Source organism: Rhinatrema bivittatum, chromosome 1 (genome assembly GCF_901001135.1).
Source record: "Rhinatrema bivittatum chromosome 1, aRhiBiv1.1, whole genome shotgun sequence".
Taxonomy (NCBI): Eukaryota; Metazoa; Chordata; class Amphibia; order Gymnophiona; family Rhinatrematidae; genus Rhinatrema; species Rhinatrema bivittatum.
In genome coordinates, this window is record NC_042615.1 from 183440360 (window position 1) to 183463363 (window position 23004).

Sequence of the window (23004 nt, forward strand, 5' to 3'; positions counted from 1 at the left end):
GTAATGACAGCAGAAAAGGACCAAATGGTCCATCCATCTGCCCAGCAAGCTTCTTACGATAGTAACTGCCGCTCCATGCAGGATTACCCCCATGTTTCTCTTAAGGATTGTGACTGCTGCTCCATGCAGTTATCCCCAAGCCTTATGATAACCCTTAAATTACTGCTAACAACATTTTTCCTTGGTGATGAGCCTTCTTGAAAAATCAGACCGTGCTGCTTGATGTGTTTTCCTAATGGACTTGGCTGTTGAAGCAGTCCTGTGCTTTTTCCCTTATGTCTGCATATCAGTACCCCAGGTTGTAAAGGTCATGTGCCCATGATGGTTGTCATCTGAATCCAATTCCTCTCCCCCCCCCCGCCGTTGAAGGGGAGAGTGATGTTTAGTTGCGTCAAAGCATCAAGGCATATTGGTTAAGGGTAATAATCCCCATGCCTTCTGTTAAGAGTAGTAATTGCCATTCCATGCAGATCACCTCCATTCTTATCAGTACCCCAGACTGTAAAAGTCAGGGTCTTTGTTGGTTGTCTGAATCCAATTTCACTTTTTCCCCCTGCCGCTGAAGTGGAGAGCGATGTTGCAGTTGCATTAAAAGCATCAAGGCTTATCGCCTTCTGCTAAGAGTTGTAACTGCCACACACTGCACATTACCCCCATGCATGCTTTTCTTCATTTACATCCTCTAGCCTTTAGGGATCCACAGTGTTTATCCCATGTCCCTTTGAAGTCTTTGTTTTTTTTTATTCACCACCTCCTCTGGACAGGCATTCCAGGCATCCACAACCCTCTCCATGAAGAAATATTTCCTGACATTGGTTCTGAGTCATCCCCCTGGAATTTCATTTTGTGACCCCTAGTTCTATTGATTCCTTTCCAACAGAAAAGTTTTGAAGTTTGTACATCATTAAAGCCTTTCAGGTATCTGACGTTATCATATCTCCCCTACACCTCCTCTTCCAGAGTGTACGTATTTAGGTCCTTCAGCCTCTCCTCCTAAGCAACTTGATAAGTCTCCATCTCCTGCCATACCCCCAAGTCAATACTTGTTGGAAGAACATTTGGCAACAGTTATATCTGTGACTCGTTGGGATAGGTCTCAACCAACTTTGCATACTTAAATTTGATAATATTAGGCCATTCTTTACAAAACTGAAGTTTTGTCAAGTTACTTAGGAAGTGTTGATGGACAGCAATCTTCAAGCCATGCTACAGATTTTCGATTTAGGTTGGGGTTCCGATTGGCCACTCCAGGACATATACCTTTTTATTCCTTAGGCACTCCAGTGTAAGTTTGGCTGTGTGCTTTGATCATTGTCATGCTGAAAGGTGAACTTCTATTCCAGGTTTAGCTTTCTCGTAGAGGGTAGCAATTTTCCTCAAAGGTTTTTCTGTAGTTTACTCCATTCATTCTCCCTTCTATCCTGACTGGTTCAGAATTACAAGGGAATGGACAATTATCCTACAAAGCTATTCCATGTTCTCCATCAATAAGAATGGCTGAATTAGTCATGATATGCAATGCTGAATGGAACCACCTCTCTAAGCTCAATAGAGCTTTTACTCTACTCTATTGAGCATATATGGGAGGTCCCACATATGTGTATTGCTTGTGAACCTCTTGGTCTTTTTGTCTGAGCTTCTGCATGGATCTCTCACTCTCACTCTCTCTCTCCTCTGCCACTGTTCTCTGTGACCATCAGTGAGGTTAACCCAGGAGGGGGCCTCCTCCTGGAGTCTAGTAGGGGATTTGCAGGAGAATGACCTCAATGGTATCAGAATAGGAAGTCTCTTCCTCAGCTTCAGGTCAGAGGACATGACAATCCACAGACCAGGTAGTTGAACTGGTGAAGACTTTGCAATAAGGAGAGCACATTTTAAACTCTTTTGTCCAGAATGGCAGATTTGTTCCCTCAAGGGGGAGTCCCTCTTACCTCCATGCCTTGGGAACTTCCATCACAGATCCTGAAAGCATTCATTGGAATGCTTTCTCCTCCAGAGAATCTATTCATGCTCTGAGAAACCTGATTCTTTGGGTAGGAACTAGGTTTGACTTTACAAAGTTTATTATGAACTCTAGCAACTAGAGGAACTGCAGGGCCTCTAGTTGAAGGCCCCATCCATAGCCAGACCAAGAGGTTCACAAGGCCGTACATATGCTGTTGAGCCTTGTTCTAGAACTTAATACATTTAGGATCAGATCTCAGCCCAGGAAGTTTTGGTTGTCCGCTGACATATGGTGGAAGCGGTATATATGATCCTCATCACCAGCCTCAACATGAGAATTCTCCAATGGGGGCCTCCGCACCCAATGGGATCAATTGCTTCAGCCCTTGTTGCACCATGTGATGGTCACCATGGAGTTGAAAACATTTCTCGTATTGGTGGCTAGATCCTGAGAGATATGCTACTCCTCGCCTCCTACCTTATCAGATAATATTAGCAATAGATGCATCTACCAGAGGGTGGGGCATGCACATGGGCTCTGTCTGAACCCAAGGGATCTGGTCAGCAATGCAATGTATGTTTTAGATCAACCTCCTGGAGCTACAAGTCATCAGACACGCATTAAGAGTTTTTTTTTTTCTCATATGTGCTTTGGGGGAAAATAATTTTGATCCAACAGACAACCAGGTAGCAGCGTTTTGTGTTAACAAGCAAGGGGACATAGGTGTCAGGGGTCTCTCATTAAAAAAAACATCTGTTTTTCTAATTTAATGTAAGAAAAATAAGTTCACAAAGGTAGATCCTTCATGGCTTACACTTGCAGGATAATGCAGCCTGTTTCCCCTTACCAGGAATCTGTAGAGGAGACCCAAAACCAGCTTGAAATACTGCAGCCTGTGCAGACCCTTAGAAAATCCTGCTCCCAAGGACACATTGTACCAGCAAGAGGACTGATGCTAGGCACGCCTTAAAAGCAGCTTCAAAACAGGGAGGGTTTAACTGCTGCCAATGGATTGGGCATTGCTCAACCATACACTGTGGAAGATACCAACATTACAGCTTCTTCAATTTCTCACAAGTACAAATGGCTTTTTCTCCAGAGTTCTAGCTTCTCACAGTCAGGGTCTACAGATCAGAACCCCAACCAACCCTTACACCATCCCCCCTTCAGAAGGCCATCCGATTCTTTCACTATATTGGCTGTATGTCGTCTTCCCCCTCAGCCTTCCAATTTCAGGGACAAGCACATTGTATAATTTTGCTTGCAGAGAAGAAAAAGAAGAAAAGAAAAGGGGAATGAAGTACAAATTTAGTCTGTTATCTCAAAGACAACCTCCACCCCCAAAGACAGACAGGTGCATTGGCAGCCCCCCTGTCAGTATGGAGTCTGATAACCTATCCTCTGACCCTGTTTCAGTATACTGTAGCTCCATATCACTGAAGTCAGAGGAGTCCTGTAATGACTCCATACTCAGAGTTTGCATTTTCGAGGATGGGGCCTCTTTTCTTTGCTCGCCTTTTCCCTGATCAATGTTTTTTTTCCTGTGTTTCAGCTCCTTGCCCTCCTCCCCCCCCCCCCCCCCCCCAAATACTGAACTCTGAAGGTTTTCTGGGAGCATTCCTGCTTCTGCTGTCAACAAATCTGGCTTCAAAGACAGCCCTTCTTGTGAACCTTGGGACATGGCCCAAAAGTCCTTCTGTATGTAACCAACTGTTTCGTCTAGGTTGGCTATTGCAGGGAGACCCATAGTATCCAGCTGGTCCAGTTTGTTCAACCAAGTGACCAGAGGTGCCACTATCTCCTCTATTACTTTGCTGCAGGTTCTGCGGGTCTGTTCTACCAAATCTGTCCTTTTTAAGGTGATCTTTTTGCTTAGCCTGTGTCATTAGTGCATATATAGCACTAGCAATTCGCTCTTTCTATTTCTGGTTCTGGTATTTTGAGGGTATGCTTGATTCACTGGGTTCTCAGGTGTTTGAAATCCCTCTCCACAGAGGAGTGGATTTTTTTCTTGGGGTAACCTCTTATTGGGTACATTGAGTCCAAAAGTGTCAAAAAAAAAAAAACCCACCACAGTTCAGACAGCGGGAGCAGGGTCACATTTGTGGCCATCTGGTTTCATTTCCTGAAACTGGCTTCCAAGAGGGGGGTCTTGCAGACGTTCACTGGTTCTGAGTGATATTGTTCCTCAGCTGTTATCGTGGAGTTCCTTGAGGGAAGATGGGACCAATGTAAGGTTCCTTGTTTTTTCTCCTTGTCTTTCTCCCAAGCATGAGTCAATCCAGATATATGTCTTGAAAAGCTTTTCTAACGAGGTGAGGGCTTCCATTCAGACTCGCTCAGCCTATATTTCTTCTCTGAGTCCTAAATGAAACTGTTGCCAGAGTAGCTGATCGCCCCATCCAACGTCGGTCTGTAGCCGGTTGAAACAGGTGGCATAGGACAGCTTCTGTTCCTTGAAGTTTTAATAATCCCCTTCCTACTGTATGTTTCCGCTGGGGATCCGTGAACATTTTTTTTTTAATTATTGGAGAAAGGTGGCCCATGTTATCTCTGGCTCCTGTTCCATCTGTGTAGTTGCACACTTCAGGGTAACTACCCAGCATACTTTCTTTGCTTTTGGCAGCACAAAAACCAGAGTAAAGTTGAACAGTGGAGCTGGCATTGATAGAGGAACCCTCAGTAGCATCCTCTGTTCCCCTCAGATCTCTCTGGAGATGAAAGTTAGGGACAGGACAAGTCTTCTTTATGACAGTTTCTAATTGTTGAAACTTTTGTTCATATTGTCTGTGTCCTATGTCCAGCTGCGCAGCAAGCTTTTTGTTCCCGTCTTGGAATTCGAGTACTTCCTGCGATATGCATTTCACTTGTACTTGTTCTTGGTCAAATACCAACAAAACCCTTTGTTTTTTAGGTGTATCAGTTCAGGAGATCTGGGGTGGATCTTATTTAGGATTGTTGCACGGTAACCTACCGGGTGTGGCGCGTTGCTTAAGCTGCAGTTTACGTAGTGCACACCTATGGGGATTTTTTTTGTTGTCATTACTACATGGGGGGGAAAAAAAGGAAAAGAAAGAGGGGCAAGAATCACTCAAAAATTAAAACTGCTAGAGCGCTTGCTACACTTACTTTAGGTTCCTAGCTACTCCAGACCAGGGCTAGAGCCTTTAAATCTGAAAAACACACACAAGTGCTGCAGTCACACCCCCCAAAAAAAGAGTAAAGGGAAATAATTCTTCTGCTGGTGGGTCCCCCAGGGGGCTGGTACAATCTTTCAGGGGTTTAAACAACACATTTGCTTTTTTTTTTTTTTTTTGCCAGCAGAAATATAATAAGTTCACAAAAATGAATCCTTCGTGACATACGCTTGTAGGACAATTCCAGCCAAATTAAGTAATTCTGCTGCTTGTTCAGACATCTATAAAACACTACTCCCAGGGACGTATTGTACCAACAATGGGCCTAATGCTGGTCATGCCTTAAAAGCAGCTTCAAAACAGGGAGGGTTTAATAGCTGCCAATGAACGCTGCGAGGTTGGGCTACACCCAGTCCATACTGGGGAAGATAGCAACATTACAGCTTCCCAATTTCCCACAAGAACAAATGGCACTTTCTCCAGAGCTCCAGCCTCTCACTGCCAGGATCCATAGGTCAAGACCCCAAATTACCCTTATAATAGGGTAAGGGACCCTCTGCCAAGAATCTCTAAGTATTCAAGAGTGGGCTTGCAGTCACAGAAACTTTCTAAAAGAAGTCTACGTTCCTGGAATCTCCAGCATACTCGCACATCGTCTCAGCAGTGATTTTCTCCACCCAAGTTGTCTCTAGAACAGAGGGTAGCATATAGGTTTGACCTCTGGGGTCAGAGGACCACAGGAATTGAAAAAATTTGCTGATCTGCTGTATGCCTTTCTTCTACTTCCATGGGTAGCGAGAACGGTTTCTTCATTGCTCCAGCTTGGCCCAAGCAAGTGTGGTTCTCTTACCTAGTTAGATTGCCAGTCCGCCCTCGAATCCTGTTCTAGTAACTCAAGAGGAGGGTCATCTCATCCAAACATTCTTTCTCTCAACCTGATAGCATGGGTGTTGAGTGCTAGTTCATCTCTTCATTGTTACTGTCCAAAGAAGTTGAAGATATTGTGATTTTGGCCAAGAAGCCATCTACCAGGAAAGCATACAGTGTTAATTGAACGTGGTTTTCTTCTTGGTATCATGCGCTCCAAAGAATCTACTGTAGAACTTATTTTTCTTGTTGGGCCTCAACATGTCATCATCAAGGTACATGTCTGTGCAATTGCTGCTTTCTGCACTCAAATGGATGGTAAACCAATATCCATACATCTTCTGGTTTTGAAGTTTAATAAAGGCTTATGGCATATGAAACCTTCAGTTACCAAGCCACTTGTGCCATGGGATCTCAATGTCATTTTGGCACAACTGATAAGCCACTTTACGAACTGTTAAAAGTTTGCTTCCTTAGTTTTTCATCTGGAAAGTAGTGTTTCTAATTGGCCTCACATTGGCTAGAAGAATCAGCAAACTACAAGTATTGGTTCATTATTCTCTGTACCTGCAGTTTTTCTACAACAGAGTAGCACTCTACTCTGCACTCAGGAATGTTTCTGTCAAAAGTAGTTTTGGCCGTTCTCTGAATCGAGCTATTGTTTTGCCCATGTTCTTTCTAAGACATTATGCACATAAAGGGGAGAAGGCCCTCCAGTCATTAGACTGCAAAAAGGTCTTGTCATTTTATCTAAAGTAACCTTAACCACATAGTCAAGCTTCTCAGCTTTTTGTCTTACAATCCTAATAGAATAGTAATTGCTGTTGCCAAGCACATGTGTCCAAATGATTAGCAGACTGTATTGCATATTGCTAAGCTCTAGTTGACCTCTGGATATCAGACATTGTCAAGGGTCATCAAGTAAGTGTCTTGGCTATTTCAGCAGCTCACCTAAGAGCCGTGTCCATTCAAGGCATATACAAAACTGCAACTTGTTCTTGCATTCACATCTTCATGTCTCATTACTGTCTGGACAATTTTTATCAAGAAGTTACAGTAACTGTGCAAGCCATTTTACATAGACTGTTTTCCCAGTAGTCTACTTTCCACAGTGGGTTCTGGGTTGCTTTTTCAGTAAGTGCTTAACTGCAATCCTCAGCTTGAGACTTCTCATGTGTCATGGCTAATTCAGCACTGCTTGCCAATGGATAAAGCAAGTTTATGGTAAGCAAACAGTGTTCTCCAGTGTTAGCAGGATGAATTGACTATGCTTAATACCTGTATAATGATTCTGGTTGTTAGGCAGCCTCCCCGTCAGCAAAGGTCCACAGAGCCGTGCTTTCCCCACTCTAACCATCTCCTCGATCGTCCCATGACTCAGCAAGGCCAGCTATTTGCCCTGCCTCTCCCACAACTTGGGACCTCTTCATCAAGTAACCTTGGCTCCTTGCATTGGCACACCTTGCCCTGCCTTTCTACTGTGTGGCCTCTGTGGCCTTCTTGTTTCGTCTTGCCTTGCCTTGTGGTCTCCTTGGCCTTCCTGCCTTATCCTGTGGCCTTCGGGCCTTCTAGTCTTTCTCTGCCCTGTCTTGTGGCCTTCTGAGACCTCCTTGTCTGTTTCTTCCTTGTCATGTCTTAAATGTACCATGCTTTGCAGTAGTTCCTATTAGACTGTTGTGTATTCCTTGACCTATTCTCGTGATCTTGTCCTGCCCAGTCCTCCCTGTGGCCCCCTGATCCTGAGGGCCTCCAGTTCCAGTCCCTATCTCCAGTCCCAGGCCTTGCTTCCTGTTCTAGCCTCCAGCTTCTGCATGCCTTCAGTACCAGCCTGTACCTCTGGTTACAGCTTATGCTTTCGGTTCCAGCTTTCTCTCTATTCTGTCTCACTGCCTGTGCCTGCCTTGTCTCCAGCACTTGCCTTGACTCTAGACCCAGCTTGCCTCCAGCTTCAGCCAAAGTCCTGCTGGCCACCAGAACCTGCGGGCTCAACCCAAGGGGGAGGTGACTGGTCAGGCACAAGACCCTGCTCTGCCCTGCCTTGAAGTCCCATATTGCTCAAGTGGGGGAAATCCCCATATCCAGCCAATATCCCAGTTGTGACAACCCACCTGCCTCCCTGGAGAGTTGACCACCTAGCTAAAGCTATGCTCTACAATCAACTGAGGGGCTCACGAGGCATCATGTGTGCAGGAACTCCCACACATGCTCAATAGAGTAAAAGCTCTATTGCGTTTAGAGAGATGGGTCTATTTGGCACCTTCGAATGATGTCACCAACATATCATGGCTAATTCAGCCTGCTGTTTATGGAGAGCCCCGTTCATAGTAAGCAAACTTGCTTTATTTCTACTTCATTTTCTAAGGAATTCTGGAATATACTTTTCCCTTAGCAATTATGGGGTAGAATGTGCGTATACATAGAAGAAACACATTTTAATGCATTTTACTTCTAGGCTATAAGGCAACAAAAGGTGAACATTTTTAGAAGGGGGTGTAGACTTTCTCTGTGGGCAGTGTAAATAGAACCTGCCTTTTTATCTTCAACTTCCTTGCAACCACCGTTCTGGCTGCAAGGTGTAATTGTGGTATAAACCTTTTTGTAAAGCCCCAGGGACCCAGCTTCTTCCTAATATTTAATTTGTCTGTATCCCCCCCCCCCCCCCCCCCCAAAACCCCTCCACATAAGTTGCCAGCTCCATTACAGCTCTTCCAACACAGTGGTGAAACCAGCATCCCCATATAAAACATCTTTCTTGGGACAAGGTATAATCTTCAGATTAATGTGTTATGTGACTGCTTTCACAATTTAGAGAAGGAATTCTTACCACTTAAGTCCGTGTTCTCTTCTCCATTTCACGTGGTCCAGGGGTTTGTTCAGATAACTGTTTCAAGCATTTATGTGTAGAGGTGTTTGCAGCCCATTCAGTCAGAAATCTTATATTCTGGACATAAGTCCTTTATAAACTACACTTTTAAATGAGTTTATTTCCAGCTGATGAGGAGGTCTTAATATGTGCTCCAAATGTCTTATTGTGAAACTTCTCATTTGAAAAAAAAGGCATTGGAACCCATGTGTTAGCCTCCGTCTGCTGCAAGGACATGAAGGTACTGTCTCTAAACAGGTGCTTCAGTTGTGCAGTACCCTTTTTCGTTCAGCTTTCCATGTCATTCTCTAAATTCAGCTGCACTACAAGAGAAATTTTCCAAAGGGATGCCTGCAGGTAAAGTAGGGCTTTACCAGCAGAAAAGGCCTTTGTTAGAAAATTGAATGACAGATCCATGCATAAAATTACGTGCGTACTTGCTATATGCATGTACTTTTTACATGCATAAGGGAGAGGTGATCCAGGTGATGAGGTTGGGACTTGTGCACATGCTCTATTTTAAGAAGTATGCATGTAAATTTTCTCAGCAAAAATATGTGCACCAAATAACAGGTGTAAGTGTGTGTGTGACTTTTTTTTTTTTTTTTGCTGGGATGATTTTCAAAGCGGACTTATACGCATCAGTCTGCTTTTGAAAATATGTGGAACTTTTGTGCATTTGCCGGCTGACTCTATGCACGGAGTTACAAAATTAGCCCCTAAAGGGATAACAAAGTTCTTTTTTTACAGAATGGAGAGGTATGTCCTACTGATTTTTAACATTTTTTTTCCTGACTGCTTTCCATGAGATTATTAGAGGTTTGATATTTACTAATCCTGGTGTATCCTGGCCTTCAAAATTGGAGGAGGCATAGAGTGCTGCTTTTCTGACACCTTACCAGGTCGATGCAAACCGTGCGCTCAGGCTAGTGTACAGGTTAACCCGCAGTTGGATGCACGTTTTGGGCGCGCGTCTATAATTCCTTATGCAGTAAGAGGATTAGTGCATCCAAAACGCGCATCCTTACCAGCACGTAGCTAATAGCGCTCATCACGTGTAAATGCCATGTTAATGAGGCTATTAGCTATTACCCCCCTTATGTAAAAATAAATGTACGCCTCAAAAATTGTCAGCCCCAGAGCTGGCGTTAACTTTTGGGGCTCCTTAAAACATAACAGAAAAGCAGATATTTAGTTGGCGGTCAAATTAGGAAAAAATGATGCTCAATTAACGAGCCGTGCACAGGTTGGGAAAACGGATGCTCGTAAAATTGTGCATCCGTTTCCCTAACCCACACACAGCCCCTTATCCTGGGCACCCAATGCCATGGATGCATTAGGGGTGCACAATTTATCTCTAGCATGTCCTTTTTAGCACAGCGGCTCATTTGCCTATTGCATTGAGAGCCTAGCAGAGGGGAATGTGCGCATGTTAAAAAAAAAAAAAAAGTGCATCCAATTTGGCCGCATGTTTTTAGCGCGTCAGTATTGCATTGGCCTGTACATGTTGAGGTTGGCCATATAAGTACTTGTTTGCTTTAACTATTGCCGCTTTATGATATGGTCTGAAGCTAGGGTAAGAAGCCATCCTTCGATTGGCAGCACTAACCTCTCCTGCTTAAAGTTTGGTGTAACCCCTGTTCAGCTAGTAAAATACAAGGGCACTGCAGGGAGCTAGGTGCAATCAAATACCCCATATGCTCCTTGGGTGGGGGGGAAAGAAAAATCTTTCAAGTTACATAGGTTTGTGGAGTGACCTCTAGTACTCCCAGTAAACCAAAAACCACGTGATTGCACCAGGATGAGATTGTTCCAGTAGAAAAATGTTTATTGGGCTACTTGATGCAGATGTACACTTGGGTTTAGTGCCATCCATACAGAACTAAAAAAAAAAAAATCCAATACACAGTTAAAGGTTATAGTCACAGAAATCTGCTCCACTGGAGAAATCCTTTCCTCTCAGCTCCCTCACACTATATATTCTTTATAGATTTTACTCCCTCTGGGATTTTCTCTGCATTGCTACCTGATCAATCTATGCAGATGTCTTCCTGAAGCAACAGGGCTTAATTTGTGGGGGAACGGCCTGGAACACAGTTCCAGCACTGCTTTTCAGACTTAAGAGGCAGCGCAGTAGGCGTATTCTGCTCCAGTCCCTCCCCTCCAGGCAACCTGCAGGGAAGAGAAGGGGAGGGGTTGAGCCTAGTCCTGGGGGAATTCTGCGCAGAATTCCCCCCCCCCCCCCGAAAATGGCATAGAAGATGAAGGCCCCAGCGTACTGCGAACGGAGTGCGCCATTTGCGACGAAGATAAAGCCTCAGCGCGCCATGTGCAGCAAAGATGAAGGCCCCGGCATGCCGCGAATGGAGCGTGCGCATTCGTGGCAAAGATGAAGGCCTCCGCATACTGCGGGGCATGTGGCGTGGGATGTGTTCCGGCCATGGTGAGAGTGAATGTGTGTAGAGAGGGGAGGGGACGTGAGAGAGGAGAGGGAGAGAGCAGGGGGTGTGAGAAAGCAGAGGGGTGTTTGAGTGTGGGTGCCAGAGAGAGGGAGCCTATATGAGGAGATTATGAAGGAGTGTGTATGTGTGTGAGAGATTGGGAGCTCGTGTGTATATGAGGGGGCTAGCCTGTGTGAAGGGATTGTGTATGTGTGAGACAGCCTGTATGAAGGGGTGCAAGAGAGAGAGACATAGGTAGCCTGTGTGAGGATGTATACGTGAGAGAGAAAAGGAGCTTGTGTGGGTGTGTATGCAAGAGAGAGGGCCCTGTATGAGAGGATATGTGTGCGAGAGAGTGAGGGAGCCTGTATGAGGGTGTATGTATGTGTACCAGAGAGAGGGAGCATGTGTGTGTGAGAGAGAGAGAGGGACAGAGGGAGCCTTTGTGAGGGGCAGTACTGAGAATGGGGTCAAACGCTGGGAGTGGCGATAGAGTGGAAGGGGTTGAGCCTAGAGGTGGAAGGGAGAGATACTGGCAGGTGGAGGAGTTGGGGCCTGAGAGGGCAAAATGGCCAGAGGAGTAGGGAGAGCGAGTGGAAGGGACAGTCTTACAGTGTATTTCTAGGTGAATTCTGCCCAAAATATTTAAAATTCTGCATCTTTAAGTAAAGCTTTTTTCTATATTAATTTAAAATGTAATTACTTAACACAATTTACATGACAGTCTTTATTTTGACCAATATAAAATATATGTAAATTTTAAGTTTTTGCACGCAGAATTCCCCCAGGAATAGTTGAACCTGGAGCACACAGAAAAGAGAACATCCACTCTGCTCCCTAATCCAACCCCCCCCCCCCCTCTCCTGTATTGCAGGGAACAGAAGGGAAAGGAGTGATACTCAAGCAGATTAAAAAATAAGGAGTTTGAATAAGCACTATTTATGTTTATTTAGTATTTTGATTAATTGCATCTTATTACAAAGAGCAAACCAAGGCAATGTACAATGTATATGTATGTGTGTGTGTGTGAGAAAGAGAGTTTATATCTGATCCTGGTCCTGCCCCTTTGCACAGGTCACACCTGATTCTGGCCCCGCCCATCTCACCCTCTCCACAGTTCCACTTCCTTTTTGTCTATCTATTAAGCTCTGTGAACAAATACAGATGAGCTCCTGCATAACTCCTTTTTAAGCAGCAACTCTGTAGCAGGTTCACAAACCTGGCAATCCTGATTCCAGCATGCAAATTCACTTCTTTAACCAATTAAGGTAATCTTAAGTGTAGGAAAAGAGTATTGGACTAACTCCCCTGTCGTCATTGATCACCTCTGGTCCTCTTAGTATCCTTCTGGACCCCAAGAAGACTGGAAACTCCACCCTTCAGCCTCAGCCACCTTCCTAGCATAGTAGATAGAGAAGAGTAAAAGGGCAAGAAATTATGTGGGTTTCTCTATTTATAAAGAGCTCTCTCTGCAAGATGAAACCTAAGAGTTCTGTCTGTAACACTACTACATCCTCTAGACTACCTCATTACTAAGGGACAGGGGACTAAAGAACCCCTTACACTAGTTTTTCACCCTCCTAGACACAGACTCAACTGTTTATTTAACTTCTGAAAATAACTGGAAGAAACACATATTGAGAAAAAAACAACAGATATCTATTCTGATGTCCATCAGCTACACTATCCGACTTGTGCATATCTTGTCCTGTCTTTCAAGCTCAGCTCTAGATCCTTGGTAACCAGTTTATAATGCAAATTGTATACTTTAAATCTGAAGGAAGAATAGAACCTAAATACTCGTGTGATGACCCCCTGGTCAGCTCCTTAGATGGCTCTAGATTCCTGCCCACAGACAGGAGACACCATTATTATTCAGCACTTCCCCTTGAGGTTGCCTGTGATTGATCGTCCTTTAATCTACTTGGGGGGTGGAGTGCATGGGCTAGGGGTAGGAGTGGTGTGATCAGTTTGAGTTAGCATCGGACATGTGAGAAGCTATTTTGTGTTTCCCGTGGTTTTCAGTGAGGCCTACTCGCCCCACTCAATATTTTTGTCACTGAGGAGATTACAAACTGTGCACGCCCCCCTGCCTGTGAGGATCTGCCTCCTTTTGATAGAGACTTTATTGAGATTTTTGCTCCTTTTGTGAGAGTTGATTAGTGTGATCCCTGCACCCTTTTGGTGTTGGTCCCGTCCCCCCCCCCCCCCCCGATCCAGAGGCCAGGGAGCTGAAGACCTGTGAGCCACCCCTCTATTCTAGAGAAGGAGCAAGATCAGTGACACCGTCACCCCAGACTGAGATTTTTGATTGGAAGACGTTTCTCCAATTTTGTGTTGTGAGGAGGTTTTGATCTACCTCTCCTCCCTGGGAGGCTCTATAGCAGTTTCCTGTTCACCATTGGATCTCTCCTTCAGCGGGATCACTTTCATCAGAAGGTTGGGAAGATGGAGCAAGATCTGGGAACCCTCAACAGGATCTCCATCCCAAGGGACCCGGACCCAGGCTGGGGGAAAGAGACTGGACATTTGGACTCAGGTAGGATTTTTCTGGAATTTAGAGGAATCCTCTCCAGTAGGATTTCCCTGGCCTACTGGGACAACTTCTGAAATCAAGAGGAATGAGTCCCCTCCCAGGAACCTGAGAGACAGGACATATACCCAGAGAAAGAGAAGCACTTGTAAGAAAGATAGTCGTAATCTTGCCCTTTTAGATTGATTTTGGACAATGATTTCACTTTGAATAAACAGTACATTTAATTTGAACAGCCAAACTGTATCCAATCTCTCTGTCCCTACAGCGGTGCAGCACAAACGTCACCAGAGATATACGCACACTAAGAGAATTTCACTTTACCACCTGGGCCAAGAAGGTCTGCCTTCCCCCCCACAGAAAGAACTCACACCTTGGGAATAGTACAAATCCACCAAAAAAGGGTTACACTCAATTTTCGTTTCATTCACAGTTTTAAGGAGACAAACTTTTCTGTTCAATTTTTTAAACTTTTATTAGATGTAATTGCCTTCCAAATCCAAGCTCAAGGGGAGTTACAGCCTGTCACAATTCATAGATCCCTTCACAAGAGGGTTTACAATATAATTTGGTAACTGAGGATAGGGAGGGTAATTTGAAACAGCCTGCCAAAGGAAGTCTGCAAAAATGTGCACATGTCAGTTTTCAAAGCAGACTTCTATGTAAGGGACCCCTTGAGAGGGAATTTTAAGTAGTGTGCATAAGTGGGCACATACGTGTGTAGGCTGGAGCACCTAACGTTACCCTGTATTTGATAAGCTGTGTGACAGGAGCTGTACAGTTTTAAAATGTATTTCCACCCCCGAACTTAATGCATGTACCGTACATGTGCAATTACACATGTGCATATTTTACGCATATAAAAGTTGTGTGTGTACTTCCAGTCCATTTGATTTCTACTTCTAGGAATATTCTGGGACATCATCAAAATGGCACCACGGGTCCACATGCCAAATTTTTAGACCTGAGGATGTCCAGAACAGAAACAATTAGCTTAACCATCATCTGTACTAAACTTAAGCACATCCTCCTTTAAGAGACAGGGGCAGGAATAATTCAGTCTCTAGGAATAGCCTAATCCTTTAATCTCATAAATTGCAACACTCGCAACAGATGCACATCTGGGTCTGCTGCACAGAGTTATGAACCCAGTCGATCATAAAGAGGTTCAATAAAGCAGAACATGCATGCATGGATCAAGCTCCTTGGAATAAGCAGGTTAAACATTCAAGACTATGATCACAAGATACTAGGTCAGGTATTTTAAGGCTTGGATCATGGACTCGCTCACCAGCAGGGTCAGCCAGGAGCCCTGAAGTGTTCCCAGAGATTCCTTTTACCTGCTCTGACCAAACCCGTTGCTTCAGGTACTGGATGGTTTAGCAACCGTGCACCTACTCCAAGACAGCAAAGACCAAAGTGCTTGGATTCTACAAGCAGGCGGAAATAGTAAGTTCAGTAGCAAGGGGCTCCCTACAAGGAAGGGAGTAGCATGAGGCTGATTAGCAATGTCTCCACTTTTGGCTCAGGAAGCAAAAGCACCGATCCTCCACCAGGCTAGGCCTCTAACCTGAGCCCCGGGGATGGCTGATCCTGATGAGAGGTGGATTCGCTAAGTTGCCGTAAACTGAATTAAGCATTTAACATGGAAAACCTGTGCTAGTGAATAGTCCCCCATAGAATAAAACGGGCCGAGTGTAAATAACGCAGGTTTTCCATTTTAAAAACTATGTAGGCTGCCCCTCATTTTGCTGTACAGTGTCCATATTATGTTTCATAACTTCCACCTTTGTCATTTTGCACATCCTTTTTACCACCATGCTAATAATTAACATGCTTCTTCCTTCCCTATATTTCAGAAAGTTTCTCCATGAGCCTCCTTCCTTTTTCTCCACCTAAATAACATCAATTTTGAGTACTGTCAATAACTTCATATATATATTTTTCCCCACCACATTTAACTTCTGCTTTTGTTGTAGAATAGCCTGTTCTTTATCAAACTCATCCATGTCTTAACATTTTCTCCCTCTTGCTTGCTATAATTTCCTTCCAGTAAAGTCCTTACTGGTATCCCACAGGAGACCAGAGGCTATGCTGTCCTTGATGTTAGAGCTCAGATATTTCCCATGTTTCATGTAGCTTGGCTTTTGCTGCCTGCTGTTGCAAAAAAGCTGTATTCATTTTCCAATTATTGCTACCACTGTTGTTTGCACTCTAACCAGCTGTGTTATCAGAGATACGAGAACATGTTCAGATGATTACAATGGGGCATATTTCAGTTTCTTTTACAGCTTGTTCTTATCCTTTTATTTTCCCCACCAGAAATAACTCTAACCTGGGGTGCATCTCTTATGTCTTTGCAGAATAATTATGATCCTGCCTTCCAGGATGTGTACTCCTCCAAAACATCTACTAGTTGAAATTGTTTTATGCAGGTTCTCAGTTCTTTTGTATTTGTTAGATCTACCTGATCTAGCAATGGGTTGCAAAGCACAATTCATTCCCTCCCCATAATTTGACTCCCTAGGCTTCAGATTCAAAATCTAACATTTGCATCCTAAAGAAGGAACCTTTTGTCACCATTTGGGGCATATATATTTGTCACAGAGATTTTTGTCTGATCATACGTCCTATCCAGTCTTGTCCACATCTTACATTTTGTAAAATGCATTCTTTTATTTACTAACGCTGACATTTTTTTTTTTAAATTTCAATTTAAGAGAATGCATGGGGGTAACCTATACAGCGCAGCAGTTAGTACCATAAACCACTTGCTGGCCAGATTGGACGAACCATTTGGTCTTTGCTGTCATTGCTATATTTCTATGTATAAACAGAAAACAATAAATAGACTTGTCCATACCAGCATCTTTATAATAAGAGGAACTGTTCCTTTTAATTAGATTGTGAACAACTTTTATTGTGCGTGGTATTTATCTTAAGACTCATGGAAAACTCGCTCCCTCCATCTAGTATCTTCATCACCCATTTTCCACAGAAGCATTGATTAGCGACTCGGGCCTTCCCACGTCCAGCTCCTATCAGCCTCACATTTACCTCTTTATTTTCTCAAGTGCATGTTAACACATATAACAGAATTCTGAAGTTGTTCAACAAGAACAGGAAGCCATGAAATATATTTTAAAAAATGACTTGTGTTTGGTGGGTCACTCTGTCATGTTTGGCTGTGGCCACCAAGTGGCGCCTGGAATAGCTGAAGGTGCAAAGACAATACGCTCTCTCTGTAAAGCACTGTCGCAACACATGCATGCCCACATGTAGACACACACACACAGGCTGTTACTGACCAGCCAATCCAGACAACTTCGGATAATGTTTGCTAATATGCTCTGTCAGCGAAGCCCTGCCTCTCATGCTGCCACACACAGGGACAAGCAGGCATAAGCACATATATAGGAGCACACACAAGCATTGATGCAGATGCAGACACACACACACACACACACACACTATTATAGAGTAGCCTGCCGGAGCAACGCCTGGCACTTTTTGGTAGCCTATATAATAACTTCTGATTCCATAACTTTCCCCATTCCTGCTCACAGTAGTTTCAGACTCCTTCCCCCAAAGGCAGCTGAAAGTGATGTAAATTTAGAGCTTCCACCTCTCCCTATAAAAATTATGAACTCCAAGCGCTTCTCATCCCAACTAATATAGTCTCCCTTAAAAAGTGTTTTCTGGGATATTATGTGCCTGTCATGTCAGTCCCTTCTTTCAGAAGTCATCCAAACCTAGTTTTATCACCATAATCTCAATAGGAATCTTTCTGTCCTACATCAAAACTTTTAGTATTAGGTTTAGGTTTGTTTTTTTTAACCAGATTTATATATTCCAAGTATCATCTGGTATTCACCTAGAAGTCTCTCTCTTTCCATTCATACATTATAACCTAGCTATACACTTATCAGCCTCTCCAGTCTTAAGGCAGGTATTCATTCTGAGATTGATACACCTATTCACACATGACTTTTTTTTTTAAAGATGGTCTTTATTTTCTTTTTGGAATGTTATTTCTTTCTCCTTTTCCAGTAGTTGAGCAAGACAGTTCATGTTGCCAGTCTTGGGGCTTCTTTGTCACTGAGTCCTGAAGCAGCACAAATCATGGCCCTCCAGTTTGACCCACCCTCTTTTGGTCTTGATGGCTCCATGCTGTCTGAGGGGCCGATGCTATACAGTGTGCTCAGCCTAACTCACAGCTTGCTGGGTGATTGGGCACGCTAGAACAGCTCCCGATGGGATTAGCCTGTCCAAAATGCGCATCCAAATCAGAGCATAACTAATAGCGTTTTATCACGTGTCAGTGCCATGTAGATGAGGCTATTAGCTAGTACCCCGATGCAAAAAATCACTGTGTGCCAAATGTGCACATTTTAATATGCAAAATTCAGTGCCAGCCCCGGAGCTTAGTCTTCACGCACTCCAAACCGCCACAAAACAATACTGCTTTTCTGTGGTTCCTCCTATTTAGTATCGTTCCGATACTAAGTAGGAGGAACCACAGGAAGCAGCATGAAAACAACAAAAAAAAAATATTGACCATGGTCAGGTTAGGGACACGGATACTCAATTTAAGAGTGTCCGTTTTCCTAACCTGCGCACAGTCACATCTCCTGAGTGCCTGATGCCATGGGCGCACTAGGGATGCATAATTTATCTCTAGCGCATCCTTTTTGGCATGGCAGCTCATTTACCTATTGCATCGGGCGCCCCGGCGAGGAGGATCTGCGTGTGTTGAAAAAACGTGCACCCAGTTTGGATGCACATTTTTTCGCGCTTGATATTGCATTGGCCCTTGAGTGTTGCTGGTCTTTGGGCTGTCAGCATCCTGATAGTTTGTGCTATGTTGCCTTGTAAGCCATCACCTTCTAATGGGAGCTTTTTATCACTTAACTGCATGTGCTGTTCTCTCCAGGACTCTTATTGGCTGCTGTTTCAAGCCTTTTGCATTCATTAACATGAGACTGCACCCTCTCCTCTACATTCCTTAGTACCTTATTTAGCAGGCTTCTGTATCACAACTGCCCTGCTTTTTCCCTTGATTTAATACTCGAGATGTAACATATTGCTCTATTTCCATAGGAGTATTCAGAAATGCTTGCTTCCCATTTTGTAGAAAGGAAAACCTCATGAGGTACAAACTTTTAGAGTTCAAGCCCCATTGATTGAGTTCTTTCTTTATTTCTTAATTGTTCTTTCCTTTTGTGTATCATCTTCAAAGAAATGAGGAAAAATATAAATTCTTCTGGTTGTTACATACCCTGTTTTCCAGGCTTGAGGAATTATGTTTTCTGTTGTGAACTCTCAGTAATCTTATTATAGCTAATGGGGCCTTATTTACAAATCTGAAGATACTATCATGCCTCTGTTACGCCCATAACTTTGGCGCTCTAGACCACCAGCTAGTTTGCCTAATGGAAGCACCGGCCTTGGTGAGAATGGACACAATAGAGATCTACAGCATCATTAAAGGAAAAGAACAAACCACAAGCAACCTCTTGTTGTTTATTCTGTCCAAAAATATTAAGGCCAGGAGGCATCCAATGAAAACTGTATGGTAACAGTTTCAAGACTGATACAAGCAATTATTTCTTTAATCAGTGGGTAATTTCAACTATAGAATCTACTGCTGCCAAGTGTCTGTGCAGCATAGCAGGGTTCGAGAGGGGTCTGGATGTATTCCCGAAAGATGAGAACATAACTGGATATTAAGAGATTGACTGACTTGGAGCCCAAGTGGCTTCACACTTCAGTAGATCTATAGGGAGCACTTTAGATGAATTCTGGTTTTCATCTGATTACTCTGGGGCCATGATCAGAGACAGGATGCTGGGTTGGATGGACCATTGAAATGACTCTGCTAAGCCATTTATGTGTTCTTAAGGCTTTCCTCCCATTCCATTTCTGCGAGAGAGAGGCTTAGTAAATCGGGCCAGTGGTTTTGTCGCCTTCAGGAAATCTGAGTCCTGTATCTATCTTTGTGGGGCCTCTATTTCATATTTAGGATTCTCTAATGCAACTGGGGAGCATGTGGCCAGCATGTCTGTAAGTTGTCATGTCTGGTATCGCCTCTTCTTCAAGGATTTGATGTTCATGGCTTAACAATGTCTCATTCCATTTGCAGTGTAAGTGTAATTGGTGACTTTGCCCTCTCCATGTACCAGCATATTAAATCAGTCGTTAGATTCTCCTTTGCAGATGTTATGCCATCTCAAATCACTTCTTCAGCAATCTAATTTTTGTACAGTGTTACAATCCCTGGTCTTGTCAGGATTAGACCATTATAATGCTCTGTTTGTAGGTCTACCTTCAAATACACTGCATCCACTTCTGTTAATACAGAATTCGGCAGCACGAATAAAATCTTCTATCATATTCAGTTTATTAAGGAATATGAAGATCCCATGGATTACTTCAACCATAAGAATTTATACTCCTGGATGATCACTGCAGACTTCAAATTAGACTCTATTAACTATACCCTCCCTCAGAGAGGCAAGTTTGTCCTAAACTCTTGAGAGGGCTTTTTCAATTGCGGGTCTTACAATATGACGTGCACTGCCTACCCAAGTGCGAAATAGTGTCATGGATGTGAGCCCTTGGGCTGTGGCATGGTTGATGCAGCCTATCAGGCAAACCTACTAGGCCCATGCCAATAGCAAGTGGACTCCTCTTACTAGGACTGGCTCTAGGTCTTCGTCTATAGCAGCCTCGTTCCCTGCAGATGGAGTCCTTGGGTTCCAGGGGCCATCAGGGCTTAGGTGAGAGACATATAAAGAACAGTCAGATGAAGTCAAGTCTCTGGCAGAGGTCAGGGCAGGCAGCAAGCAAATGGTGTCTGGGTCCAGGCTAAGGATGGGGGCAGGCAGCAGGAAAATGGTGTCCAGGTCTAAGCTGATGTCAGGGCAGGTGGCAGTCCAGAAGAGTAGTCGAATCTGTGGCAAGGGTCAGAACCAGGAGTCAGGCAGAGATGGACAGACAAGACAAAGGCAAGGCACAAACAGGGCAAAGCAACGTGACAACAACCCAGAATGAGGCAAGATAACAATGAGGCAAGACAAGGAAAGGAAACGCACAAAGACAGCAAGCAATATGCATGGCAAGGCAGGAGAACCTGTTGCTGAAGCAAGGCTTTGGAGTGCGGCTGGTGTTTAAATACCCAGCCATATGACATCGCCTATGAGCACCGGTGGTTCCGTTTCCGGCTGCAAGGTCTTCAGAGTTGGCACGCTGCTCATGCATGCACCTAGAGAGACCTGGGGGCATGGTAGCATCTCTGCTTCGATGGTGGTGTTTGGGGGGGTAAGTGTGGTTGGTTACGGGACATCCTGCAGCTGGCCAAAATGTTACAATTAGGGAGATAAAAACATTCAAGAAAACATTGAAAACTGCTTTATTTAGGGGGATGCATTTGAATCAGCGGAATAGTTTGAACACAGGATTTAAATTTGAATCTTTGGGAACGTAATGTTCGTCTCGTTTAGATGTACTGTTATGATTTATTCTTTTTATTTACTTTTGTACATTTTATTTATTAATCTTGTTTTAAATTAGATTGGTGTTTATATTGCATTTATGTTTATGTATGATACTTTGTTCCCCCCCCCCCCCCCCCGAACCTTGGAGGGTGCGGGTTAAAAATATTTTAAATAAAATAATCTGAGATTTGATCTCCCATTGCAGTTTTCTCTGTCCTATCTTCTAAATGTTCCATGATTTTCCATAGGTTTTTTTTATTTCACTTTGATTTATATGCTAGTTGTTCTCTAAGGAACTAAAAGGGGTTTAGCCTCCAATACTGGCACCTTTTTGAGATGATTTCATTTATAGAGTCTCTGATTTCTTTAAGGATAAATAACTTTCCTTCAACATACATGGCAGTTACTCCTGTGCTGCACTCCTGATATGTCAAGTGGCGCATACCTCTGCTGTAGCTTTAACTGCCCTGTGTTTCACAGACTTCAGCATTCCCACTCTCCAGTCATGGGTCTATTTTGGCTGCTCTCAGTAACTTAATTCTGACTGCATGAGATATCATCTGTTCACATTTCTGCTCAAACCAGAAGTCCAATCCCAGTATATCTTTTGACCATCTGCAATAGCTTTGCTATATGTCTCATATATTTTGTTTATAGGATGGAGATCCAACACTTCCACCAGAGAAGAGGAAACAGGTAAGGTTTATTTATAATGTGATTAGGTCACCAAGGAGTGAATTTTCAAAGGAGTTTAGTGTGTAAAAGTAGCATATAATGTAGCAATTTTCAAAAGCCAATGTAGGTGTGTAATGTCCAGTTACACACTTAAAACCTTTTGAAAATTCAGCCCTATGGAGTGAATTTTCAAAGGAGTTATGGTGGTAAAAGTAGCAATTTTGAAAAGCCCATTCACACTTGTAAAACCCTTTTGAAAATAACCTCTTAATTGTCCTATTACATGTGAATAGAAAACTATAGTACCCTTACTTTTGTCTTTCACAGCTCAATTGTTGAAACTTTCTGTGTGTTAGTTCTGCTAGTTAGTGGTTACAGAGATGGGCCTTCTTTCTGTGGCATATGAAATCCTAGGACAGCCTCCGTACATAGACAACAGACACAACAGTGCTATGATTAAACGTCTGTGAGCTCTGCTATTATGCGTCATCTTCCAAGGCCAATGTCACGGTGTAGTAGTTTTTTGGAGTAACAAGATCCTGCATCTAAATGGGTTCTTTGTTGGGCTTGCAGCCTTGATAATTCAGAAACACATTTGCAATCACCCCTTGGGTGGAAGATGTAGCACTACGCTATGGGGCGGATTTTAAGAGCCCTGCTCGCCTAAATCCGCCCAAATCCAGGCGGATTTAGGAGAGCAGGGCCCTGCGCGCCGGTGAGCCTATTTTACATAGGCCTACCGGCGCGCGCAGAGCCCCGGGACTCGTGTAAGTCCCGGGGTTTTCTGAGGGGGGTGTGTCGGGGGCGGGCCCGAACCGCGCGGCGTTTTCGGGGCGTGTCGGGAGCGTTCCGGGGGCGGGCCTGGGGGCGTGGCCGCGCCCTCCGGACCCGCCCCCAGGTCGCGTCCCGGCACGCTAGCGGCCCGCTGGTGCGCGGGGATTTACGTCTCCCTCCGGGAGGCGTAAATCCCCCGACAAAGGTAAGGGGGGGTTTAGACAGGGCCGGGCGGGTGGGTTAGGTAGGGGAAGGGAGGGGAAGGTGAGGGGA

General features: G+C 44.0%; 1 protein-coding gene across 3 annotated transcripts in view; it reads left to right on the forward strand.

The window, feature by feature from the left end:
- The window catches only part of CCDC149 (coiled-coil domain containing 149), a 167783-nt gene that overhangs the window by 42087 nt on the left and 102692 nt on the right, over positions 1-23004 (forward strand). For all 3 annotated transcript variants that reach the window (XM_029590108.1, XM_029590090.1, XM_029590099.1), the window contains one exon: positions 21940-21978. In XM_029590108.1, coding sequence (XP_029445968.1) covers positions 21940-21978 — 39 coding nt within the window. The remainder of the gene's footprint in view (positions 1-21939; positions 21979-23004) is intronic.